Source organism: Podarcis tiliguerta (assembly GCF_965153285.1).
Source record: "Podarcis tiliguerta genome assembly, chromosome: 9".
Classification (NCBI taxonomy): Eukaryota; Metazoa; Chordata; class Lepidosauria; order Squamata; family Lacertidae; genus Podarcis; species Podarcis tiliguerta.
Window position 1 is genome coordinate 58,045,238 of NC_139542.1, and position 22,177 is coordinate 58,067,414.

The window sequence follows — 22,177 nt, forward strand, 5'->3', positions numbered from 1 at the left end:
GGCAGCGGTTCGAATCCCTGCGGCGGGGTGCGCTCCCATTGTTCGGTCCCAGCGCCTGCCAACCTAGCAGTTCGAAAGCACTCCCGGGTGCAAGTAGATAAATAGGGACCGCTTACTAGCGGGAAGGTAAACGGTGTTTCCGTGTGCGGCTCTGGCTTGCCAGAGCAGCGATGTCACGCTGGCCACGTGACCCGGAAGTGTCTCCGGACAGCGCTGGCCCCCGGCCTCTTGAGTGAGATGGGTGCACAACCCTAGAGTCTGTCAAGACTGGCCCGTACGGGCAGGGGTACCTTTACCTTTACCTTACTTCCTTAAGCTAGCACAGGCCTTCTGCAGCTTTGATTTATGCCTGGCTGGCTATATGCTGACTCTGTGTAACATCTGGCGTCCAAGTTAGGAATTTTGGCCCTTGGGATTTCCTCCACCCTTCTCCAGTCCAAGCGGCCATTTGTATCTAGTAAGCATCATGGTACTCGGGTGCCAAACTTTGCAAAAGTTATCACAACCAGTGTCTATCCTTGGTGGGGAACAGTTTTAATTGCTTCAGTTTGCATTAAAAGATCCGACGTGTTTTGTGTTGTCGAAAGGTCACGAAACCAAGGCAATGTTAAACAACACAGGGCTTCGGTACAAGCGAAGTAAGCTAGAGAAGAGCGTAAACAAAGACATCATCTGGTGTGTTCTGCTTCTAGTTGTGATGTGCTCTATAGGGGCCGTGGGTAAGTGAAGAATTAAGATCCACTCTACAAAATAGGATATTCTCTCTCTATACGTCTGTTTAGGACTCTATGTTTTAAGGGTTTTTCTAATGGAGTTTAGCATTTATTTTTTTATTTTTGGGTCCCAAGACCTTACGTTGCCTGAGGTGAAAAGCAAAATGGCGTCTCTCCCCACTGGGATTCCATGCACGGAAGTTGACCAGACTGGCAACCGATTCTTATTTCAACACTGCAGATGGGACAATAGGGGTTCGATCTGCATCCTAAGTGGCCTCTATTTGACTCCCGTTTATGGAGAGCTCTATTCTGAAGCGCCGTTTTTAGTTGTATGGTTTACACTGGCCATATCCGCACCATGGGACGTGGGTGGCGCTGTGGGTTAAACCACAGAGCCTAGGACTCGCTGATCAGAAGGTCGGCGGTTCGAATCCCCACAATGGGGTGAGCCCCTGGTGCTCAGTCCCTGCTCCTGCCAACCTAGCAGTTCGAAAGCATTTCAAAGTGCAAGTAGATAAATAGGTACAGCTCTGGTGGGAAGGTAAACGGCGTTTCCGTGCGCTGCTCTGTTTCGCCAGAAGCGGCTTATTCATGCTGGCCACATGACCCGGAAGCTGTACGCTGGCTCCCTCGGCCAATAAAGCGAGATGAGGGCCACAACCCCAGAGTCGGCCAATACTGGACCTAATGGTCAGGGGTCCCTTTACCTTTATCCGCACCATACATTGGAAGTAGTCTTGTACTGCTTTTAACAGTCACGGATTTCCCCCAAAGAATCCTGGAAACTGTAGTTTGCTAAAACTCCTGAGAGTTGTTAGGAGGCCCCTGTTCCCAACCACAGTTCTCCCAGTGGTTTAACAGCCAGTCCCTCTTCCCTGGGACCTCTAGGAAATCAGCTGTGTGAGGGGAATAAGGGTCTCCTAACAACTCTCATATCACCTTTAACAAACTACATTTCCCAGGGTTCTTTGCTGAATGCCTGATTCCGCTTTCAATGTATAATGCAGATGGGGCTGCTATGAAACTATCACTGGCTTCATTTGCCATCATAACATGGAGCCCATGTTTTGCCTGTAGAAGCTCCCAGGTTTGATTCCTGGTATCACCAGGCATCAGATCATATAAATATAGTTGCAGCTGCTTTGAAATCTTGAATACTTATTTTATTGTTCTGCTGGTGTATAAATAAAGTGAATAACACAAGCCTTGCATGATTTTTCGCCCGCATTGTATATATAAAGCACACAGCTCTGCCCCAAAGAACCATGGGAACTGTAGTTCATTAAGGGCGCCAGGAACCATAGCTATGTGAAGGGGTAAACTACAATTCCCATGATTCTTTTTTTTTTGGAGGGGGGATGTTTGCTTTAAATGTACAGTATCTGAATGTGTTATAGGTTTCTGAAAGTATAGCAAGTTAATAGTACCGTGTGCTCTGACACATTTTTGCTCAGAAAAAAAAGTCATGCTGAATCTAGTGAGATTTTTTTTAGCAAGGGAGCATGTATAGTATTGGGGGATGCAGTGGCGCTGTGGTCTAAACCACAGAGCCTAGGACTTGCCAATCAGAAGGCTGGTCCCTGCTCCTGCCCACCTAGCAGTTCTAAAGCATGTCAAAGTGCAAGTAGATAAATAGATACCGCTCCGGCGAGAAGGTAAACGGCGTTTCCGTGCGCTGCTCTGGTTCGCCAGAAGCGGCTTAGTCATGCTGGCCACATGACCCGGAAGCTGTCTGCGGACAAACGCCGGCTCCCTCAGCCTATAGAGCGAGATGAGCGCAACAACCCCAGAGTCGTCCGCGACTGGACCTAATGGTCAGGGGTACCTTTACCTTTATGTATAGGATTGCAACCTTCATCAGCTTATTTTTTAGATGATTTTTAAAATATAAAGCCAGGGCAGTTTAGAAGCCGATTGATAACTTTGATGTCTGCGTTCTGCAACTTGGTGCCCTCCAGATCAGCAGGGCCTGACGAGAATTGTCCAAAACATCTGGAGGAGGCACCAAGTTGGGGAAGCCTGTACTGCTTTGGTCACTGCTTTGGAACGCAGTGCCATTCATAGTTTTGATTTTGTTAATGGATTCTTTATCTTCTTTTTAAAAAGGTCACGGGTTTTGGCTAGGTGCCCATCCAGACCCACCTCTCTATAGTAGCGGGAAGCAAATTGCTCCAGCACTGGGAGCGTTTTTTATGTTCTGGACAATGATAATTTTATTGCAGGTAAGTTCGTGGTTTGGTTGGTGCTGCGTTCTTTAACACTACTGTACTAGAAAGCCAAAGTAACGTGAATTTAGTAGGTGTGTTCCAGAGCTTTTTTTTTTAAGAATTGTAGAACCGTGGAAGGGACGTTAGAGCTTGTCTAGTCCGCCTGGCCTTTGGCTTGGAATCAACTTGATCCCCTCCCCCTCTTTCCTTTTTCCTTTCTCCTTCTGTGATGGAACTCCTATTTGGGGACTTGCCTGGCTTTTTTTTGGCCCACGTAGGACCAGTCTGGATAGTTGGCCTTGGTGAAGACTTGACGTTTTAATCCCCAAAAAAGTTTTTGATTTGAGATTCTACTGCAATGAGGCTGCATTTTAATGTTGCATTTTAATCTTATTTTTAAGTTGTATTTCAATCAATTGTTTTTATATCTGGTGTTAGCTGCCCTGAGCCCGGTCTTGGCTGGGGAGGGCGGGATATAAATAAAAAAATTTATTATTAGTCTATTACATCCTTTTCCAAGTCACTTAAAGAACCCTGTGGCACTTCACTTGGGACCTTTATCCAAGTTAATGTAGCGCTATTAACAAGCAGTAGTTGGGTGCAGTTGTAAGTTAACCTAACATTAATCTTGGCAAGCCTATGACAGACTTTCTCAAATGATTTGCTGAAATCAAGATACACTATGCCCACGGCCTTCTCACGGTATGCCAAACCAGTAACTATCAAAACAACAGATGTAGTTGGTCTAGGATGACTTATTTTTGATAACACCATACTGTCCCTCTTCTGTTGATTTTTAGCAAGATAAACCCTTCCGCTAATCGACTCCAGTCACGAGTCTCATTCCGCCGGGTCTCAGTGATCCCTGTCGGATCAACCTTACCCCCTCATGTTAGGATTTCGGGTTCATTTTCTGGTGTACTGACCTCGTGAGCAAGCCATACTAAATCCGCTTCTTGCCTTGACAGGTTTTGATCCCGATTTCTCTTTATGTCTCCATTGAATTTGTCAAATTGGGGCAAATCTATTTTATCCGGAATGATCTTGATTTGTACCATGAACCGACGGACACTGGGATCCGGTGTGGATCGCTGAATATTGCCGAAGACCTTGGGCAGATTGAGTACGTTTTCTCTGATAAGACTGGAACCCTCACTGAGAACAAAATGGTTTTCCGAAGATGCAGCATTGCGGGGATGGAATATGGTCATGAAGAGAACGGTAAGGCTGTGGGAGAAAGCTGGTTTTGTACCAGGAGTGCAGTCTCGGGCGTCAGCCCTAAACACACTTGGCTTACACCTAAGTGCAAAAGATTGCACTTTGTTAAGGCTGCAATTCTACAAGTACCGTAGATTCCGGCATATAAGACGACTTTTTCACCCCGGAAAAGAGGTTAAAAAGTCGGGGGTCGTCTTATACGCCGGGTATGGCTTTCTCCCGGCACTGAGCCCGCCCACTGCTGCTGCCCAGCGTATAAGACAATTTGGGGGGTCGTCTAATACGCCCAGGCGCCTAATACGCCAGAATCTACGGTAGTCTTGGAAGGAAACCCCCCCCCCCCCCCGTGGGCTATACTTCTGAGCTGTTTCTTTCCTAGACTAACAGTCTAGGAAACTGCATTCCTTAACATTCTTACTTGGAAGGAAATCATTCTGCAAGCAGTGTTACTAACCTCTTGAGTAAAGGAGGCTAAAGTTTAGGCTGTTGACCCCTAGTTCTGCATGTGTGTATACATGATTGCTAAGGACAGAGGAAGGGAGGTGCGGTGGGGACAGGCCGCCCCAGGTGTCACCACTGAGGGGGGGTGACAAAATGCTGGACGGCACTCACAGCAGGGCCTGCAGCGCGCTCGAGCCACGCATCGCTCCTGGGAGTGACGCAGTGGCTTGGGCGCCCGCAGGCTCCGCGCTGCCCCAGGTGATCCGCCCACCAACTCCCCCTCAGTTGTAGGGCGGCTGAGTGGGAGGAGGCAGGCAGACTCCTTGGAGGACCCACAGAGCGTCCTGCCCCGGCTCACCCCGCCTCTGGGCACAGGGCATGCACGCTACCCAAGGCGCCCGATTGGCTTGCTCCGATGCTGATAATTGCACTGCCTCTAGTCTGAATCAAAGGACCCACGCTACTGGTTTCTTGTGTCCAGTAGGACTTTTGAAAGTGCCCCCCTGGGAATAACAGAAGCCGTTTGCCGTGTCCCATAGATCAAGCATGCTGTTGTTGCAGGTGTAGGGGTGGTTAAAAATCACATTGGGCGTATGCAATGCTTTGGAAGTGCCTAAAGCAGCTCTTGGCTTTCTGTCCTATACATTTAAACAGTATCAACTGTCTCATCGTTGTTGTTGTTCCCCACCCCTCTGGCTGGGTTGCCGCAGCCATTCTGGGCGGCTTCCCACACATATACGGTATTGGCCTGAATATAAGCCGCACCCGAATAGAAGCTGCACCTTTAAAATTCAAGGGGGTAAAAGAAAAAAAAGACAATACCTCGGGTTGAAGTAGCTTCGGGATGAGTATTTTCGGGTTGCGCTCCGTGGTGACCTGGAAGTAACAGAGCGCGTTACTTTCGGGTTTTGCCACATGCGCAGACACTCAAAATGACGTCACGCGCATTCATGGAAGCGGAGACTCACGACCCACAGACACGGGTTGCGTTCACTTCAGGATGCGAACGGGACTCTGGAACAGATCCCATTCGCATCCAGAGGTACCAATGTACTCGAATATAAGCCGCCCCCTTAAAAATCCGCAGGCACTCACACCCATTCCATTTTACTGTATGTCTGTTTCAGCAGCAGTATCGTAAAAGCCCATTTTAGTAAGGTCACGAATTTAAGCCGCACTTTAACTTTTCATGGTCGGAATTGGGGGGGGGGTGAGACTTATATTCAAGCCAATACGGTAAAAACATAATAAAACATCAAACATTAAAAACTACCTGATCCAGGGCTACCTTCAGGTGTCTTCTAAAGGTTGTGTAGTTCTTTATCTGATGGGAGGGCGTTCCACAGCGAGGGTGCCACTGCCAAGAAGGCCCTCTGCCTGGTACCCTGTAACTTCACTTCTTGCTGTGGGGGAACTGCCAGAAGGTATTCAGAGCTGGACCTCAGTGGTATTCAGGCTGAACAATGGGGGTTTAGATGCTCCTTCAGGTATACTGGACCGAGGCCGTTTAGGGCTTTAATGGTCAGCGCCAACACTTTGAATTGTGCTCAGAAACGTATTGGGAGCCAGTGACGAGCATCTTATTATAGTCCCTGTGGCATCTCTTTAGTAGTCCACTTTTTGGTCCACCTTTTCATGTTCTGTGCTCATTCCTTGTAGTCTGTATAAAAGGATGTGCTAGAAAGCGACATTGATGCTTTTGAATTATGGTGCTGGAGGAGACTCTTGAGAGTCCCATGGACTGCAAGAAGATCAAACGCATCCATTCTTAAGGAAATTTGCCCTGGGTGCTCACTGGAAGGACAGATTGTGAAGCTGAGGCTCCAATACTTTGGCCACCTCATGAGAAGAGAAGACTCCCTGGAAAAGACCCTGATGTTGGGAAAGATGGAGGGTACAAGGAGAAGGGGACGACAGAGGATGAGATGGTTGGACAGTGTTCTTGAAGTGACAAACATGAGTCTGACCAAGCTGCGGGAAGCAGTGGAAGACAGAAGTGCCTGGCGTGCTCTGGTCCATGGGGTCACGAAGAGTCGGAAACGACTAAACAACAGAAAGCGACAGGCATTTTGGGCCTGTAAACACAAAATTCTTAAAAATTTGTAGTATGCCTTTTTATCCCGTGCAGGCTCACACTGCTTTGCCGTGGGGCCCTGCACATGCTAAGGAAATTCATAAAACCTTGATTAGGATGGAACCATAGAAATGAAACTGTAAACATGCATAGTGCAGGTTTTCATCCATTCAGTCATATATATACATATTTATCAGTAAGGCTCGTATTGGGTAAATTAAGCTGTGCTCGTTCATGTACTAGATGTACTTTACAAATCAGTCTAGCTCTGCAGCGATCATTGAAGAAGTTTGCCCTTTCAAGCAGCAAGGCCTAAATCTGCATGAAATCACAAACCAAATCCATGACAACGGAGGATGACTCACTGCGCAGTCCCCATGTAAACTGGCCGGTGTATCTGAGGCCGTTCATTTAGGAAGACGGCGATGCCCTCCAGTGGCCGCATTGGGAAATTGGTTGAAATCAAACAAGCAAACGCCAGAAATATAACTCTGGAAAGCTTTGTGTGCAAGTTTCAGTAATACTTTTTTTATATATATAAATATTTTATTAAGTTTTACATGAAAAGTAAAAACAACATACCATAAACAACAAACAAAACAGAAAAAAGTACACGGTTACACAAACATAAAACAACAAAACAACAAAAATAAAAACAATTTTATCTTCATAATAGCCTTGCATTAACTTATTTCTCCGACTTCCCCAAACCTCCCTTCCCTGTATTCCAAATCATACAATTGAACAACAAATCCCTTCCCTCTGTCTTATTTAAATTCTTGTCTTAATTTAAATATCCTAATTTAACTTATTCAATACTTATAGCTTAAAATATTGAATCTTTTAATTTTTACGATTTTTAACCAATAACCTTTTACATTCAATCTGATGTCGTTCTAACATTCATTAATCTTGTAGTATTTCTGTAAATAGTCTTTAAATTTTCTCCAGTCTTCCTTCACCGTCTCTTCTCCCTGGTCTCTGATTCTGCCAGTCATTTCTGCCAATTCCATATAGTCGATAACTTTCATCTGCCATTCTTCCAGTGTGGGTAATTCTTGTGCCTTCCAAGCAAGTTTCAGTAATACTGCTAGGATATGCATGCAGCAAAAGATGGCATTGCTGAAGATTCAAGCACATATCATATAAATACTATCAGTGCTTTTTTTCTGGAGAAAAAGGTGGGGGAAGTCACTATGAAGTTTGTTTGTTTGTTTGTGTATCCAGCTACAGTGCCTCCCCACCCTGGGCAGTGGCTAAATGTAAGATATGATTAATAAACTCAAGCAGACAATGATCTAGATTAGAAATGGCCACAACTGTATTGATTACAGATATAAGTGGATTTTGTGTTTTTATATATGTTGGAAGCTGCCCAGAGTGGTTGAGGCAACCCTGTCAGATGGGTGGGGTTAAATATTAAAATAATAAAATTGTTGTTGTTTCGGCTCTGGCATTGGGTGTATAGCCGTTCCAGCCCCCCATCCCAGAACAACAACAAAACAATTACTTAATTTCTAAAAGGGAAGGAAACTCCATTCCCTTGAGTTCCTGCTAAAAAACCCAACCCCTGAATATTATGATCACATCAGAATATTTCTGACCGCTATTAAAGAAAGAAATAGAGGTGGGAAGTCACTGTTTTTGTTGTTTTGCAGCTCTTCGTAATCCTGTAACTTGGTAAATAGAAGAGGATCTTTGATTGTAGATCTGAGTTTTGACTTCCCCCCTCCCCATGTCAAATGCCAAATACAGCCGTACCTTGGTTCTTGAACGGAATCCATTGCGGAAGTCTGTTCAACTTCCAAAAACGTTTGAAAACCAAGGCACGGCTTCCAGTTGGCTGCAGGACTTTCTGTACTCAACCGGAAGCCACATCGGACGTTGGGCTTCCAAAAAACATTAGAAAACCAGAACACTCACTCCTGGGTTTGCAGTGTCCGGGAGCCAAAATGTTCAAGAAATAAGCTGTTCGAAAACCAAGGTACGACTGTACGATTCATGGGAGGAAGTCCACTAGGACAAGAAGTCCTTGCCTTTGATTTCGCTGTTGATTTGGGACTGCTAAAATGGGGGTTCAGTTGAGTATCTCAAAGGTCATAATACAAAGACCAGCGGCAGGTGGCGCGCGGCACATAGCTGCTGCTTATAATGGCTTCATTTGTTTATTTCATACCACCTTAGGCTCCGTGATGCAGGAAAGGTGGGGGTAGAACTAATAAATACATTGAATTCCTTGGGCTGAGAATATGGGACCAGTCATAGATTCATTATTTTACTTTAAAGAATCATGCGGGTGATCTCTTTCTCTCTGTCTGTCTAGCTAAGAGGCTAGAATCATACCTAGATTATGATGATGAAGAAGATGAAGAAGGAATACGCGCTTCCTATTCCTCTTTGAAGCGTCCGTCAAGGTTTTCCACCTGCAAACCGGGTTATTTCCAGAGCACAAAGTCTTTGAGCCGCTTGTTCAGCTCCACCTCCGCCTTGCGAACTAGTATATCACGCACGACACAAATGGCCTTCAGCAGCCCAATTGTAAGTGTGTTCCCTGAGCCTATGCGGGACTTGTGGGGGGGCTTCTGGCTGACCTAGTCATACATATCTATGCAGGGACACGGGTGGTGCTGTGGTCTAAACCACTGAGCCTCTGGAGCAGGGGTCAGCAACCTTTTTCAGCCGTGGGTCAGTCCACCGTCCCTAAGACCATGTGGTGGGCCAGTCTATATTTTTTTTGGGGGGGGGGGAGAATAAATGAATTCCTGTGCTCCACAAATAACCCAGAGATGCATTTTAAATAAAAGCACACATTCTACTCATGTAAAAACACCAGGCAGGCCCCACAAATAACCCAGAGATGCATTTTAAATAAAAACGTGCTGATTAATGGACCGTCCGCAGGCTGGATTAAGAAGGCAATTGGGCCGCATCCGGCCCACAAGCCTTACATTGCCTACCCCTGCTCTGTGGCTTGCTGAACAGAAGGTCGGCCGTTCGAATCCCCATGACGGGGTGAGCTCCCATTTCTCTGTCCCAGTTCCTGCCAACCTAGCAGTTCGAAAGCACACCAGTGCAAGTACCGTATTTTTCGCCCTATAGGACGCACTTTTTCCCCTCCAAAAATGAAGGGGAAATCTGGGTGCGTCCTATGGGGCGAATGCAGGCTTTCGCTGAAGCGTGGACAGCGAGAGGGGTCGGTGCGCACCGACCCCTCTCGCTCTCCAGGCTTCAGGAAGACATCCGCAGCCTAGGCAGCCCTGCGGGAGGTCCCGCAGGGATGTCTAGGCTGCGGATAGCAGCCTCCTTCCCGGAGCGTCGGGCGCCCTGAAAGCAGAGCGCCCGGCGCTTCGGGAACACGTCCGCACCCTAGGCAGCCCTGTGGGAGGTCCCCGCAGGGCTCCCCACGCTGCAGATAGCAGCCTGCCGCCCGGCGGGTGGAGCGCCCTGAAGCAGAGCGCTCCTCGCGCTGGGCAGACACCCGCAGCGTGGGGAGCCCTCCAGGAGTTCCCCGCAGCGCTCCCCACGCTGCGGATAGCAGCCTGCTGCCTGGCGCGAGGGGCGCTCTGCTTCAGGGCGCCCCTCACGCCGGGCAGACATTGGCCAGCCCAACAAGCTCGGGGGACAGCAGGGAGGCGCAGCGCCGCCACCCCGCTGTTCCTCGACCTGGTTCGGTTTCCCGGACCTGCTTTTGGGGGGGGAAATAAAGGAAAAATTTTTTTGCTTTATTTCCCCCCAAAAAAACTAGGTGCGTCCTATGGGACGGAGCGTCCTATGGGACGAAAAATACGGTAGATAAATAAATACCGCTGTGGTGGGAAGGTAAATGGCGTTTCTGTGTGCTCTGGTTTCTGCCGCGGTGTCCCATTGCGCCAGAAGTGGTTTAGTCATGCTGGTCACATGACCCAGAAAGCTGTCTGTGGACAAACACTGGCTACCTCGGCCTAAAAAGCAAGATGAGTGCCGCAACCCCACAGTCGCCTTTGACTGGACTTAACCTTCCAGGGGTCCCTTACATATCTATGCAGTTCTCACAATCCAAAAGTGACTTGGCAGTGGTTGTTTCACAAGACGCTTCTAAGCAATCCATCTGCCGCAAGGGATGATTTTTCTGCAGGGAGAACTTTGAGCCTTTCAGCCTCGGTCTCCATTGACATGCAGTTACATTGGAATGTTCATTATATTTATCACTCCTTGCTATGTTTTCATGATTGATCATTGGTTTTCTGATGACTTTTAAATGTAATAATGCTCATTTGATGAAACTTACCGTATTTTTCGCCCTATAGGACGCACTTTTTCCCCTCTAAAAATGAAGGGGAAGTCTGTGTGCGTCCTATGGGGCGAATGCAGGCTTTCGCTGAAGCTTGGAGAGTGACAGGGGTTGGTGCGCACCGACCCCTCTCTCACTCTCCAGGTTTCAGGAAGCTATCAGCAAGCCTGGGGAGCCTGCGGGAGTTCCGGCAGAGCTCTCTACCCCCCCCCCAAAAAAAACACTATGTGTGTCCTATGGGCTGGTGCGTCCTATAGGGCGAAAAATACGGTAGTTATTTGTCGGATTGCCTTGTCATGTTTTGAAGCAATTTAGTACAGTGGTGCCTCGCAAGACGAAAAGAATCCGTTCCGTGAGTCTCTTCGTCTAGCGGTTTTTTCGTCTTGCGAAGCAAGCCCATTCGCGGATTAGCGGTTTAGCGGCTATTAGCGGCTATTAAAGGCTTACGGGATTAGCGGATTAGCTGCTAAAAGGCTATTAGCAGCTTAGTGCCTTAGAAAAAGGGGGTGGGGAGCGGGGGAAAAAACCCCAGGAATCACAAGACATTTTCGTCTTGCGAAGCAAGCCCATAGCAAATTCGTCCTGTGAAGCACCTCCAAAACGGAAAACCCTTTCGTCTAGCAGGTTTTCCGTCTTGCGAGGCATTCGTCTTGCGGGGCACCACTGTACTTGATTGCTGTTGTAGCGCTGCACGGATTTACATTTTTGTTGTTGTACGGTTGTGAGATGCTGGAGAACTGGCACTTGAGTTATGAATAAAATTTCTGAAAAGCTGGTTCTTCCAGGAGCGTGGGCTCATTGCTATAGGACGTTTGGGGGAGGGGGGAGATAATTTTGACGAGAACCTTACCGTCCTTGTTTTTGCTTGACCAACAAGGAGACTGATGTTGTGCCAGATGAACTCCTTGAAAGGAAGTTGAGAAGGATCAGTTTCAAATCCTATACAATATCTGAGACGGTAGGGCTAACCCCAGAGATAGTGTACATCGCTGAATTCTTCATCGCTCTGTCGATTTGCAACACTGTCGTCGTTTCAACGCCTGATCAACCACAGCGAAAGGTAAGGCAGGGGAGAAACTAGAGATACTGCTGGTGCTTATATGTGTGTGTGTGTGTATAATGTGTGTGTAGTAATTATTATTATTATTATTTATACCCCGCCCACTCTGGGCGGCTCCCAACAAATATTAAAAACATGATAAAAGATCAAACATTAAAAACTTCCCTAAACAGGGCTGCTTTCAGGTGTCTTCCAAAAGTCAGATAGTTGTTTCTTTCCTTGACATCTGATGAGAGGGCGTTCCACAGGGCGGGCGCCACTACCGAGAAGGCCCTCTGCCTGGGCGGCCACTCTCAGTCACCAGTCTTGCTGCCACATTCTGGATTAGTTGTAGTTTCCTGGTCATCTACAAAGGTAGCCCCACGTAGAGTGCATTTCAGTAGTCCAAGCGGGAAATAACTAGAGCATGCATCACTCTGGCGAGACAGTCTGCGGGCAGGTCGGGTCTCAGCCTGCGTTCCAGATGGAGCTGGTAGATAGCTGCCCTGGACACAGAATATATAATGCAAATTAACACACAGTAAGACACCAAACATTAAAAACTTCCCTCTACAGGGCTGCCTTCAGATGTCGTCTAAAAGGCAGATAGTTGTTTATTTCTTTGACATCTGACGGAAGGGTGTTCCACAGGGCAGGTGCCACTACCAAGAAGGCCCGGTGCCTGGCTCCCTGTAACCTCACTTCTCACAATGAGGGAAACTCCAGAAGGCCCTGGGAGCTAGACTTCAGTGTCTGGGCTGAATGATGGGGGTGGAGACGCTCCTTCAAGTATGCAGGGCCAAAACTGTTTAGGACTTCAAAGGTCTACACCAACAATTTGAATTGTGCCCGGAAATGTACTGGGAGCCAACAAAGATCATTTAGGACCAGGGTTATATGGTCCGGGCAGCCACTCCCAGTCGCCAGTCTGGCAGTCGCATTCTGGATTAGTTGTAGTTTCTGAGTCACCTTCAAATGTATAATTATATCTACTACTTTTAGCTCTTTTCTTTTCCCATTCATACATATACCTTACATTTTTATTCTAAGCATATTGGCATATCTTTCTTAGAACAATACTTTAACATATAGGAGTCTTAAACTTTCATTTCTTTTCTACGGGAGCTAAGGATCTGGTTTCAACACGTTAAAAGGCGTTGGCTGTAATACAGAGGCTTTGCTTGTCTGTTTTGTGTACGGGCCTTTGGATTGTATCCTTTGTGGCTGCTGATTATTTTTTTTTATTATTATTATTATTCCTGTTTTTACAGAGGCGATGGATTCCAAAAAACCGAGTTCCCACTTCACACTTTATGGACCTGAAGCAAATTTTCCATAAGTTATCTGCCCGAAAAATAAGCCCCACCTCTGCCCGAAGCTCAGGTATAGCCGAATCAGAGTCTGAAAGCTCGCGTTCACAGAAGCTGTCCATTTTCCGTGTGAAGTTTCCGTCCTCTCTTTCGAATCAAAGCTCTTCGTCCGGAAGCCCAACCAGCTCCATACTTTCAGGGCACGACCAAACGGAGACCTCGAGTAGATCAAAAGAATTGGCACCCGGAACCGGGGCTGGGTCATCTCCTGAAGGCGAACTGTTCTACGAAGCAGAAAGCCCTGACGAGGCGGCCTTGGTTTACGCTGCCAGGGCTTACCAATGCCGTTTGCAGTCCAGGAGTCCCGAGTTGGTGACCGTCCACTTGGAACCTTTGGGACTGTTAACGTTTCAGCTGCTGCACATCTTGCCTTTTGATTCCGTCCGCAAACGGATGTCCATTGTGGTGAGGCACCCCATTTTGAACCACATCGTCGTGTACACCAAAGGAGCAGACTCTGTCATGATGGATTTGCTGGAGAAAGACCCAACAGGTATTTCTGAGAGCCAGTGTGGTGTAGTGGTTAAGAGCGGTAGTCTCGTAATCTGGGGAACCGGGTTCGCGTCTCCGCTCCTCCACATGCAGCTGCTGGGTGACCTTGGGCCAGTCACACTTCTCTGAAGTCTCTCAGCCCCACTCACCTCACAGAGTGTTTGTTGTGGGGGAGGAAGGGAAAGGAGAATGTTAGCCGCTTTGAGGCTCCTGAAGGGGAGTGAAAGGCGGGATATCAAATCCAAAACAGGTATGGGGGACGCTCTAGTCAGCTTTCTAATAAACACTGGCAAACACAGAAGCCTTTAACCTCCAATTCAGACATTTCATAAACCTCAAGAGTCTGTATGTAATCTGAGAAATAGCCAATGGAGTGTTGTGTCTATCCCATCTAGAGGCTGCCAGTGCATGGACACCAGTGGCCAGGCTATCTCAATCCAGGAATGCCCTTAATGGTCTTACAAACTAAGGGTTGTAAAAGGCACTCCTAACAACTGAGGTCACTTGGGCCTCTAGCCATGGTGTATTCTGATGGAGATATTGTACCCTAGGGAATAGTCGTGCCACTACATTTTACATGAGCTGCTGCCTTGCTGTAGGAAAACCACGTTCATGTTCAAGGTATCTCCACCACCAGGCAGAAGACCTGCCCAATGCAAGGGCCACTAATATCCAAGGCAACACGATGACCAAGTGCAACAATGCAGTATCAATATAAACTCTTTATATAGTCTATACGGAACATTGAACAATATGAGAAACCAAATAGAAAACATAGAACCAACTAAGCATAAGCCTTTAGGTCTTTGAAAGTCTATGAAATGCAAGGGCCAGTCAGTCAAGTTTATTTACCGTTGGTCACCACAAAAATGCAAACAATATTTTGGTACATTTTAGCATAACTGGGCCCCAGGGCACTGGACTCCATAGATTGCACAAGTAACACCTGTCAAAACTGATTCCCCTATTATATCTCAGGATCCCACTCAGAATATTTTACATAGCTCCCCACTGCCGCCCACCCTCAGGAATTTGATCCTTTTACATAGATGACCCCTATGTTGAGCATTTAACATTTCCTGCTTTTCATTATCTCCAATCTCAGGTATTAAAAAGATTGACGCGCAGATGCAAAGAGTTAAGGAGAGAACTCAGATGCATTTGGATGATTATGCTGCCCAAGGACTGCGCACTCTCTGTGTAGCTATGAAGGTGATATTTCTCTTTTTTTAAAAAAATAATATTTATTAAAAGTTTAGTAGTTACAGGGGGGGAAAGAAGCAATAAAAAAAATTAACAGACAATACATCAAAAATAAAAAGAAAAAAGAACAAGAAAAAAGTAAAAAAAAAACTTTACAACCAAACAACATAAAAAACATAAACATTTAAAAACACATCCAATTTTTCCATATCTTTACCTTTCATTTACTTGTTTCCTCGACCTCCTCACACCTCCCTTTTTTGTATTCTAGTTCAGTTAGCTATTTCAGCAAATCCTTTCCCTCTTTCTCAATTTTTGTTTTATAATTTATCTTAACACAATCTAACTTCAAATTTTCCACTTTGGCCCATTAACAATCAGTTTCTACTTAATTCTTTATAACATTTCTGCTAAAACCATATAACTTCATTCCAGCATTCTTCTAACATTCATTAATTTTGAAGGTGATATTTCTCTTAATGGTTAACGGTACAGAATTGGCAAAACCTCGGTGCCAGCAATAAAACTGCGAGCACGTTTGCAAAGCTAAGCAGGGTCTGGTGGGGTTTCAGATTGGATGGGGGGCCATTGCGTTGAGATTCCGGCATTGCAGGGGATTGGGCTAGATGACACTCGCGATCCCTTCCAACTCTACAATTCTGCGATTCTGTTTTTTCTATTCTTGAAAGAATAGGGTGCTATTTATTTTACAGCGCATTCCTAAACTGGGTGGAGGATCAGTTGCTGCTTCCAGAGACTTGCCATCTATACCTTCAGAGCTATCTGCGGGTGTCGCGGAAGGCTCCACAATTGCTGTGGTCCTTTGCCAGCGAAACTCTTCTCTGCTGATGGAGAAGCACCTCTGTTTCTTCCTAACTCCTAGCCAGCAGATCTGGGGTTTAGGCTCGCCCAGTTGGGTGCGGGCACCTTTTTCTCGGTTTAGAACATAGTCAAAGCACTAGTCAGCAGATTATATATGCAATATTTAGAATTTTCAAACATCTCTCCCCATGATCTGTGTCCAAACCACAGTTGAAAGCATACGGATATGGTCTGGCCACATGGTTTCCCATCACAAACTGATTTCAAAGGAAGGACAAGTTCTTTTTCTACAAAGGGATGGTTAAATGAAGCCACCCCCAACATTTAAATGAACGAGTAAACTGCATGCACGTGTCAGGACTTTCTTTAGCTATTTTTTAGTATCAATATTGGGAGTTTTTAGGAGGGATTTGTTGTTACTTTAAGCCTGTTATTTTACTTTCAATAGATGGCAGTGGAGGATAGGCGGTTACATAGCTTGAACGTTCCCCAGGATTTTGCTCTCAAAACCTTGGTTTGACATAAATTGCATTTGTCAAGCAGTGCTGTGCCAGAAAAAAACTCACTTCGAGAAACAAAAAAAATAGGGAACTTGACTGATTTTTGGAGTTTGTTGTAATAGTGGAAGATGCCTGTCTCAGTCGTATAGTTCTGTAGCCAGCCCCATTGTAGCACAATCTGTTATTCCCTTTAAATGAAGTAATGTTCTAATTCTTGCAGCACCCCCGTTCTCTCAAATACTCAGCTTGGTAGTTATGTAAGTGACACGGGGCCACCTCCTAAATACTGTAGATTTGGTGTGCATGTATCATTGCTGGGCATACGCTCGGTTTATATCCAGCCTGAAATAATTCAGCCAGTACATGGGCTGCGAGGGAGACAGCAGCAAAGGCCACCAACTTTGTTGAGTGCAGTTCAGAAAACACATAAAAAAGCAGGGATGGGTGCTTTGACTGCCAGATGGCCAGTCTAGGAGCTCAGAGTGACAAGGTGGAGGGAAGGAAGGAAGGAAAGAGTTGGCTCTGGTGTCACCTCCAGACTTGATTATTGTAACTCGCTGTACGTGGGGCTGCCCTTGAGACTGACCCAGAAACTCCAGCGGGTGCAGAGTGCCGTGGTGAGACTCCTTATGGGGTCCTCGCTGCGGGATCACATTCACCCAGTGCTATACCAGTTGCGCTGGCTTCCAGTAGAGTACAGGATCAGGTTTAAGGTGCTGGTTTTAACCTTTAAAGCCCTATGCAGCCTAGGACCCTCATACCTACGGGACCGCCTCTCCTGGTATGTCCCACGGAGGACCTTACAGTCTTCAAACAAAAACATCCTGGAGATCCCGGGCCACAGGGAGGTTAGGCCGGCCTCAACTGGAGTCAGGGCTTTTTCTGCTGCGGCCCCGATCTGGTAGAACGCTCTGCCTCAAGAGACCTGGGCCCTGCGGGACTTGACATCTTTCTGCAGGGCCTGCAAGACAGAGCTATTCCACCAGGCCTTTGGCCAAGGCACAGTCTGACCCCCTCCTTTGGTAATCCTCATAGAACTCTAGCCCAATGTTTGCCATTTGATTCTGAATTGATTTTAGAATGTATTTCAATTAATCGATTGTGATTTTATGTAAACTGTGTTACTTTTACTGTTGTTAGCCACTCTGAGCCCGGCTTCAGCTGGGGAGTGTGGGATATAAATACAATTTTATTATTATTTTTTATTATTATTTGGTGCATCATGCTTCTGCAAGTGGATGGCAAGTTTTCGCCTCCCACCTCGCGCCAAATGATGCTGTCTTCTTGCTCTAGCCCTTATCTCCCCCCCACACACACACCTATTGGTATAATTTTCACACCTCTCCTTCTGTCACACATTGTGTTGGCCAAAGACCGCTTGCAAATGGTCGAAGGGACTCTTAAAAAATATATCTGGATATATAATTTGCTTCAGAGAGATGAATGCTGTGAATTCTTTATTATTTTAAAATGGCTTTATTTGCATGACGATCAGTACGGTGATGTCGGCTCTTTGCTGATTCTGCAGGTGTTGACTGATGAGGAATACAACGAATGGTTAAAAGGATATTATGCCGCAGAACACAACATAGAGTGCCGGGACGATCTGCTCCTTGAGTCGATGCAGAAGCTTGAGAACAAATTAACACTGCTTGGTGAGCTGGGAAGAAGATGGTTGTTTTGCTAAACTCCTAAATATACAGTGGTACCTCTGGTTACATATGCTTCAGGTTACATACACTTCAGGTTACAGACTCCGCTAACCCAGAAATAGTGCTTCAGGTTAAGAACTTTGCTTCAGGATGAGAACAGAAATCGTGCTCCGGTGGCGCGGCGGCAGCAGGAGGCCCCATTAACTAAATTGGTGCTTCAGGTTAAGAACAATTTCAGGTTAAGAACGGACCTCCGGACTGAATTAAGTACTTAACCCGAGGTACCACTGTAGGAGCCACTGTATAGGCTCAAACCTTATCAATGAATGCATCTCCATCAAATGCACTTAGCCCAGTGGGCTTGAACATGCTTAACATTTGTGTTGGACTGTATCCCCGTCTCACTTAAATTCCCTGAAGTTGCAAAACTAAACATTTCTTTTTCTGCTTAATGGGGTTCGGAAGAAGGAGCATAAATTGAGAATGAAGAGTAGACGACTTAGGTGCAATCTGGTGGCCCCTGGGAGCATTCACTGTGCCGCCACTGATTGCCAGCAAAACTTCTCCAGTAATCAGCGCTGATGGCGGAGACAGCAGGGTGTGTGGGTGCCATCTTATGGGTTTCTGCCACCTGAGGCTGTGGCTACACACTGTCTAATGGCTGGGCTGGCCCTGCCCGGGAGGGCATCCCAGGGGCTATCAGATACCACAAAATTTCCCCTCCATGTGCTGAAAGGGGAAGGCCTCTGCAAGGAGTGCTTCTGTTCAGGATTCCAAACATTGCATTCCATTTCCCCTCCTACCACCCAATTTTTACCCTCAGCCGGTATCTGAGGGTTCTCAGTACTCATCCGGCTGATTCAGTAGGGATGGAGGAATTCCATCCTGAGGGGTTCCCCCCCCCCAAAAAAATGTTGTTTTTGTTACTTCCACCTTGCCCACATAAGGTGGGCCATGTTGCCCACATAAGGACCAGCACTCAAAGAAACTGAGGTTGCTGTTAGGATACATGATTTCATAGGCTTTGATTCTGTTAGAGAAACTACTCCATATCCTTTACGGTTCAGACCAAGGCATCACAAACTCATCCTGGTTCCATATTATTTCTGCTGATTTCTCAAACATTTCGGGAAATTCTATTACATGTAAAATGTGTTAGGTTGCGAATCGGCACATAAGCTGATTCCTCATCATTCACCTCATGTTAGGAGTTGGGAATTGTAGCCACTTTGCCTGGACACCGTTGGCAATTGGAATGGTAATAAGTCTTTTGCAATCCCACTTGGGAAAAAATTATGAATCTTAAATCTCAGCATATTTTAGGAGAAACTTGGCATTATCCAAAAATCCCAGGCCGGTGTACAAAATTAAGAACATACTTTATGTAGCATAATAATAAAAACATAATACAGTGCCCTAATAGTAAACAGAAAAAGAAGAACATATTATTTATACCCAGCCCATCTGATTGAGTTTCACCAGCAACTCTGCACGGCTTCTAACAAAATATTAAAAACACAATAAAACATCAACATAATAATAAAATAATCATAACAGTCCCCCTCCCACAGATTTAGCAGGCCCTACATTATTGAATGGCCAAGGGCCTGGGTAAAGAGCAATGCTTTTGCCTAAATGTGTCATTATGGCTCCAGGTGAGCCTCTCTGGGGAGAGAGAGCATTCCACAGATGGGGAGCCACCACAGAAAAGGCCATTGTTGTGTTGCCATCCTCCAAACCTCTTGGGGGGTGGGGGCACAGAGAAGGGCCTCAGATGACAAGCGCAGGGCCCAGGTCAGTTTGTATGGGGAGTCGCAGTCCTTAAGATATTGAGGTCCTGAACCTTGTACGGCTTTATAGATCATTACTGCACTTCGAACTGGGCCTGGAAACGAATTGGCAGCTGGTGCAGAACAGTGCAGTTTGACCTAATCCCACTGATTGCTGCTTTGCAGGTGCCACCGGGATTGAAGACCGATTGCAGGAAGGTGTTCCAGAAACCATAGAGGCGCTCCGAAAAGCAGGAATTAAAATCTGGATGCTGACTGGCGATAAAAGTGAGACAGCCATCAACATCGCACATTCCTGTAGATTACTGGCGCCGAGCGATTTCATCTTCATCCTGCAGTCTGATCGCCTGGTGCGTGTGGCATTTGGTTTTTCTGTAGCCGGAACTGTTTGCATTGCTTTGTGACCGCAGGGCCAGAAAAGACAGCAGCAGCAAACTTACCCACCAGACCTCTTCCGGTTTTTGCTTTGGGTTACCGTATTTTTCGCCCTATAGGACGCACCGTCCCATAAGGCGCACCTAGTTTTTTGGGGGGGAAATAAAAGGGGGTGGGAATTATTTTTTCCCCAGGCGCGGGGCTGGGGCGGAGGAAGCCCGAGCTTCCCCAGCCCCCAGAACAGGCAGCTCTCTGCAAGCCGTGGGAGCCCAGCGCCGGGCTCCCGCTGCTTGCGGAGAGGTGCGCGAAGCCTGGAGAGCGAGAGCAGTCGGTGCGCACTGACCCCTCTCGCTCTCCAGGCTTCAGCGAAAGCCTGCATCTGCCCCATAGGACACGCACACATTTCCCCTTCATTTTTGGAGGGGGAAAAGTGCGTCCTATAGGGCGAAAAATACGGTAATTCATCTTGCAGTTGTCTTTCCCATCTCGCCCCGCTGCTGCTGCTCCTCCTTTCCTTTTTGGCCAATGGCTTCACACTGGTCTGCGCAGCTGGGGTGTTGGCAGTGTGTCACGGTTCCCTTCGCGTCTAAAAACTGCAGGTTTTTGTAGGATGACCTTTATAAATTCAGGATTTTATCTTAATGTGAGTGTCTAAGCTGTAAGTCTTTGTACAACTGTACTCCTGAACAGAAGCAAAAGTGGCAGTTAATTATTTAAATAAGGTAAAGGTAAAGGTACCCCTGCCCGTTCGGGCCAGTCTTGCCAGACTCTAGGGTTGTGCGCTCATCTCACTCTATAGGCCGGGAGCCAGCGCTGTCCGCAGACACTTCCGGGTCACGTGGCCAGCGTGACAAGCTGCATCTGGAGAGCCAGCGCAGCACACGGAACGCCGTTTACCTTCCCGCTGGTAAGCGGTCCCTATTTATCTACTTGCACCCGGGGGTGCTTTCGAACTGCTAAGTTGGCAGGCGCTGGGACCGAATGACGGGAGCGCACCCCGCCGCGGGGATTCGAACCGCCGACCATGCGATCGGCAAGTCCTAGGCGCTGAGGTTTTACCCACAGCGCCACCCGCATCCCACTAATTATTTAAATACAGCCCACCAATTCATTTGTCCTTCCGCCTTGTGCAGAAAGTTGACACACTGCAAAACGTTGTTAAAATGCTTCCAAGGGCTAAATGCTAAACTACACTAGCTCTATGGATGTCAGACTAGGAGCTTTGTCTTGGAAATTGGAAAAAGTTCAGTTTTTGCAAGTTGCTCTTTGTCGTATCTCCCTGCAGCCGTGTTTGATTACCATTAATGTGCTAAGAATTATCTCATTAAAATGGTATTACATGCAGCATCCCAGAAAGTTAATCTACTTACATTTCCTAATGCAGAAAAAATCTTGGTGTTTTTGTGTTCTTTCTTAAAAATAGTCAGTGTTTTCAAATGGGAAGCCAGATCCCTTTTATGTGATGGAAATATCTTTATTCGCATTATCCAGTACTAATCCTAGCCATAACTTGTTAAAGATTGCTTAAAAATTGGGACAGAGAATGCTTTGCCGTAAAAAAAAGCCAACAGGTTGAAAAGAATATTGTATGATGGCAGGAATGGGTATTTTGTTTGTTAGAAATTCAGGCCTTTGTTTTCACAGATGACTCACTTGAAGACTGATGAACTAATCACAGTAAAAATGTTGTCTAGACAATGTTATGTTTCTTTTAATTGCACATTCATAGAATCATAGAATTGTAGAGTTGGAAAGAATCTCAATAATGATCTAGTCCAACCCCCCGCCGTGCAAGAATCTCAACTAAAGCATGGTTATATTTAATTATGATTTTTTTTTGGGGGGGGGAGGTCCTTTCAGTTCAAACCCACTGTGTATTATTGAGAAAGCAGCACACAACTTCATGTACAGCTCCCATTCATTTTAGTGAGCCGTGTGTCTATAAACTCTCAGAAATTTCCCTTGCACTTCTGCAGATCCCATTTATTTTAGCTGAATTATGTAAGAT

General features: G+C 46.4%; 2 protein-coding genes across 25 annotated transcripts in view; one reads left to right on the forward strand and one right to left on the reverse strand.

Moving 5' to 3' along the window:
* Positions 1–22,177, reverse strand: part of LOC310685618 (uncharacterized protein) — an 850,221-nt gene that overhangs the window by 43,857 nt on the left and 784,187 nt on the right. The gene's annotated exons all lie outside the window — the stretch shown is intronic.
* Positions 1–22,177, forward strand: part of ATP10D (ATPase phospholipid transporting 10D (putative)) — a 73,688-nt gene that overhangs the window by 33,204 nt on the left and 18,307 nt on the right. For all 23 annotated transcript variants that reach the window (XR_014515337.1, XR_014515338.1, XR_014515339.1 and 20 more), the window contains 9 exons: positions 588–719; positions 2,823–2,938; positions 3,892–4,144; positions 8,980–9,194; positions 11,804–11,986; positions 13,237–13,828; positions 14,933–15,039; positions 17,881–18,007; positions 19,960–20,144. Coding sequence is in view for 20 of the 23 variants with exons in the window: in XM_083457996.1 (XP_083314122.1) it covers positions 588–719; positions 2,823–2,938; positions 3,892–4,144; positions 8,980–9,194; positions 11,804–11,986; positions 13,237–13,828; positions 14,933–15,039; positions 17,881–18,007; positions 19,960–20,144 (1,910 nt within the window). In the remaining 3 variants the exon portion in view is untranslated. The remainder of the gene's footprint in view (positions 1–587; positions 720–2,822; positions 2,939–3,891; positions 4,145–8,979; positions 9,195–11,803; positions 11,987–13,236; positions 13,829–14,932; positions 15,040–17,880; positions 18,008–19,959; positions 20,145–22,177) is intronic.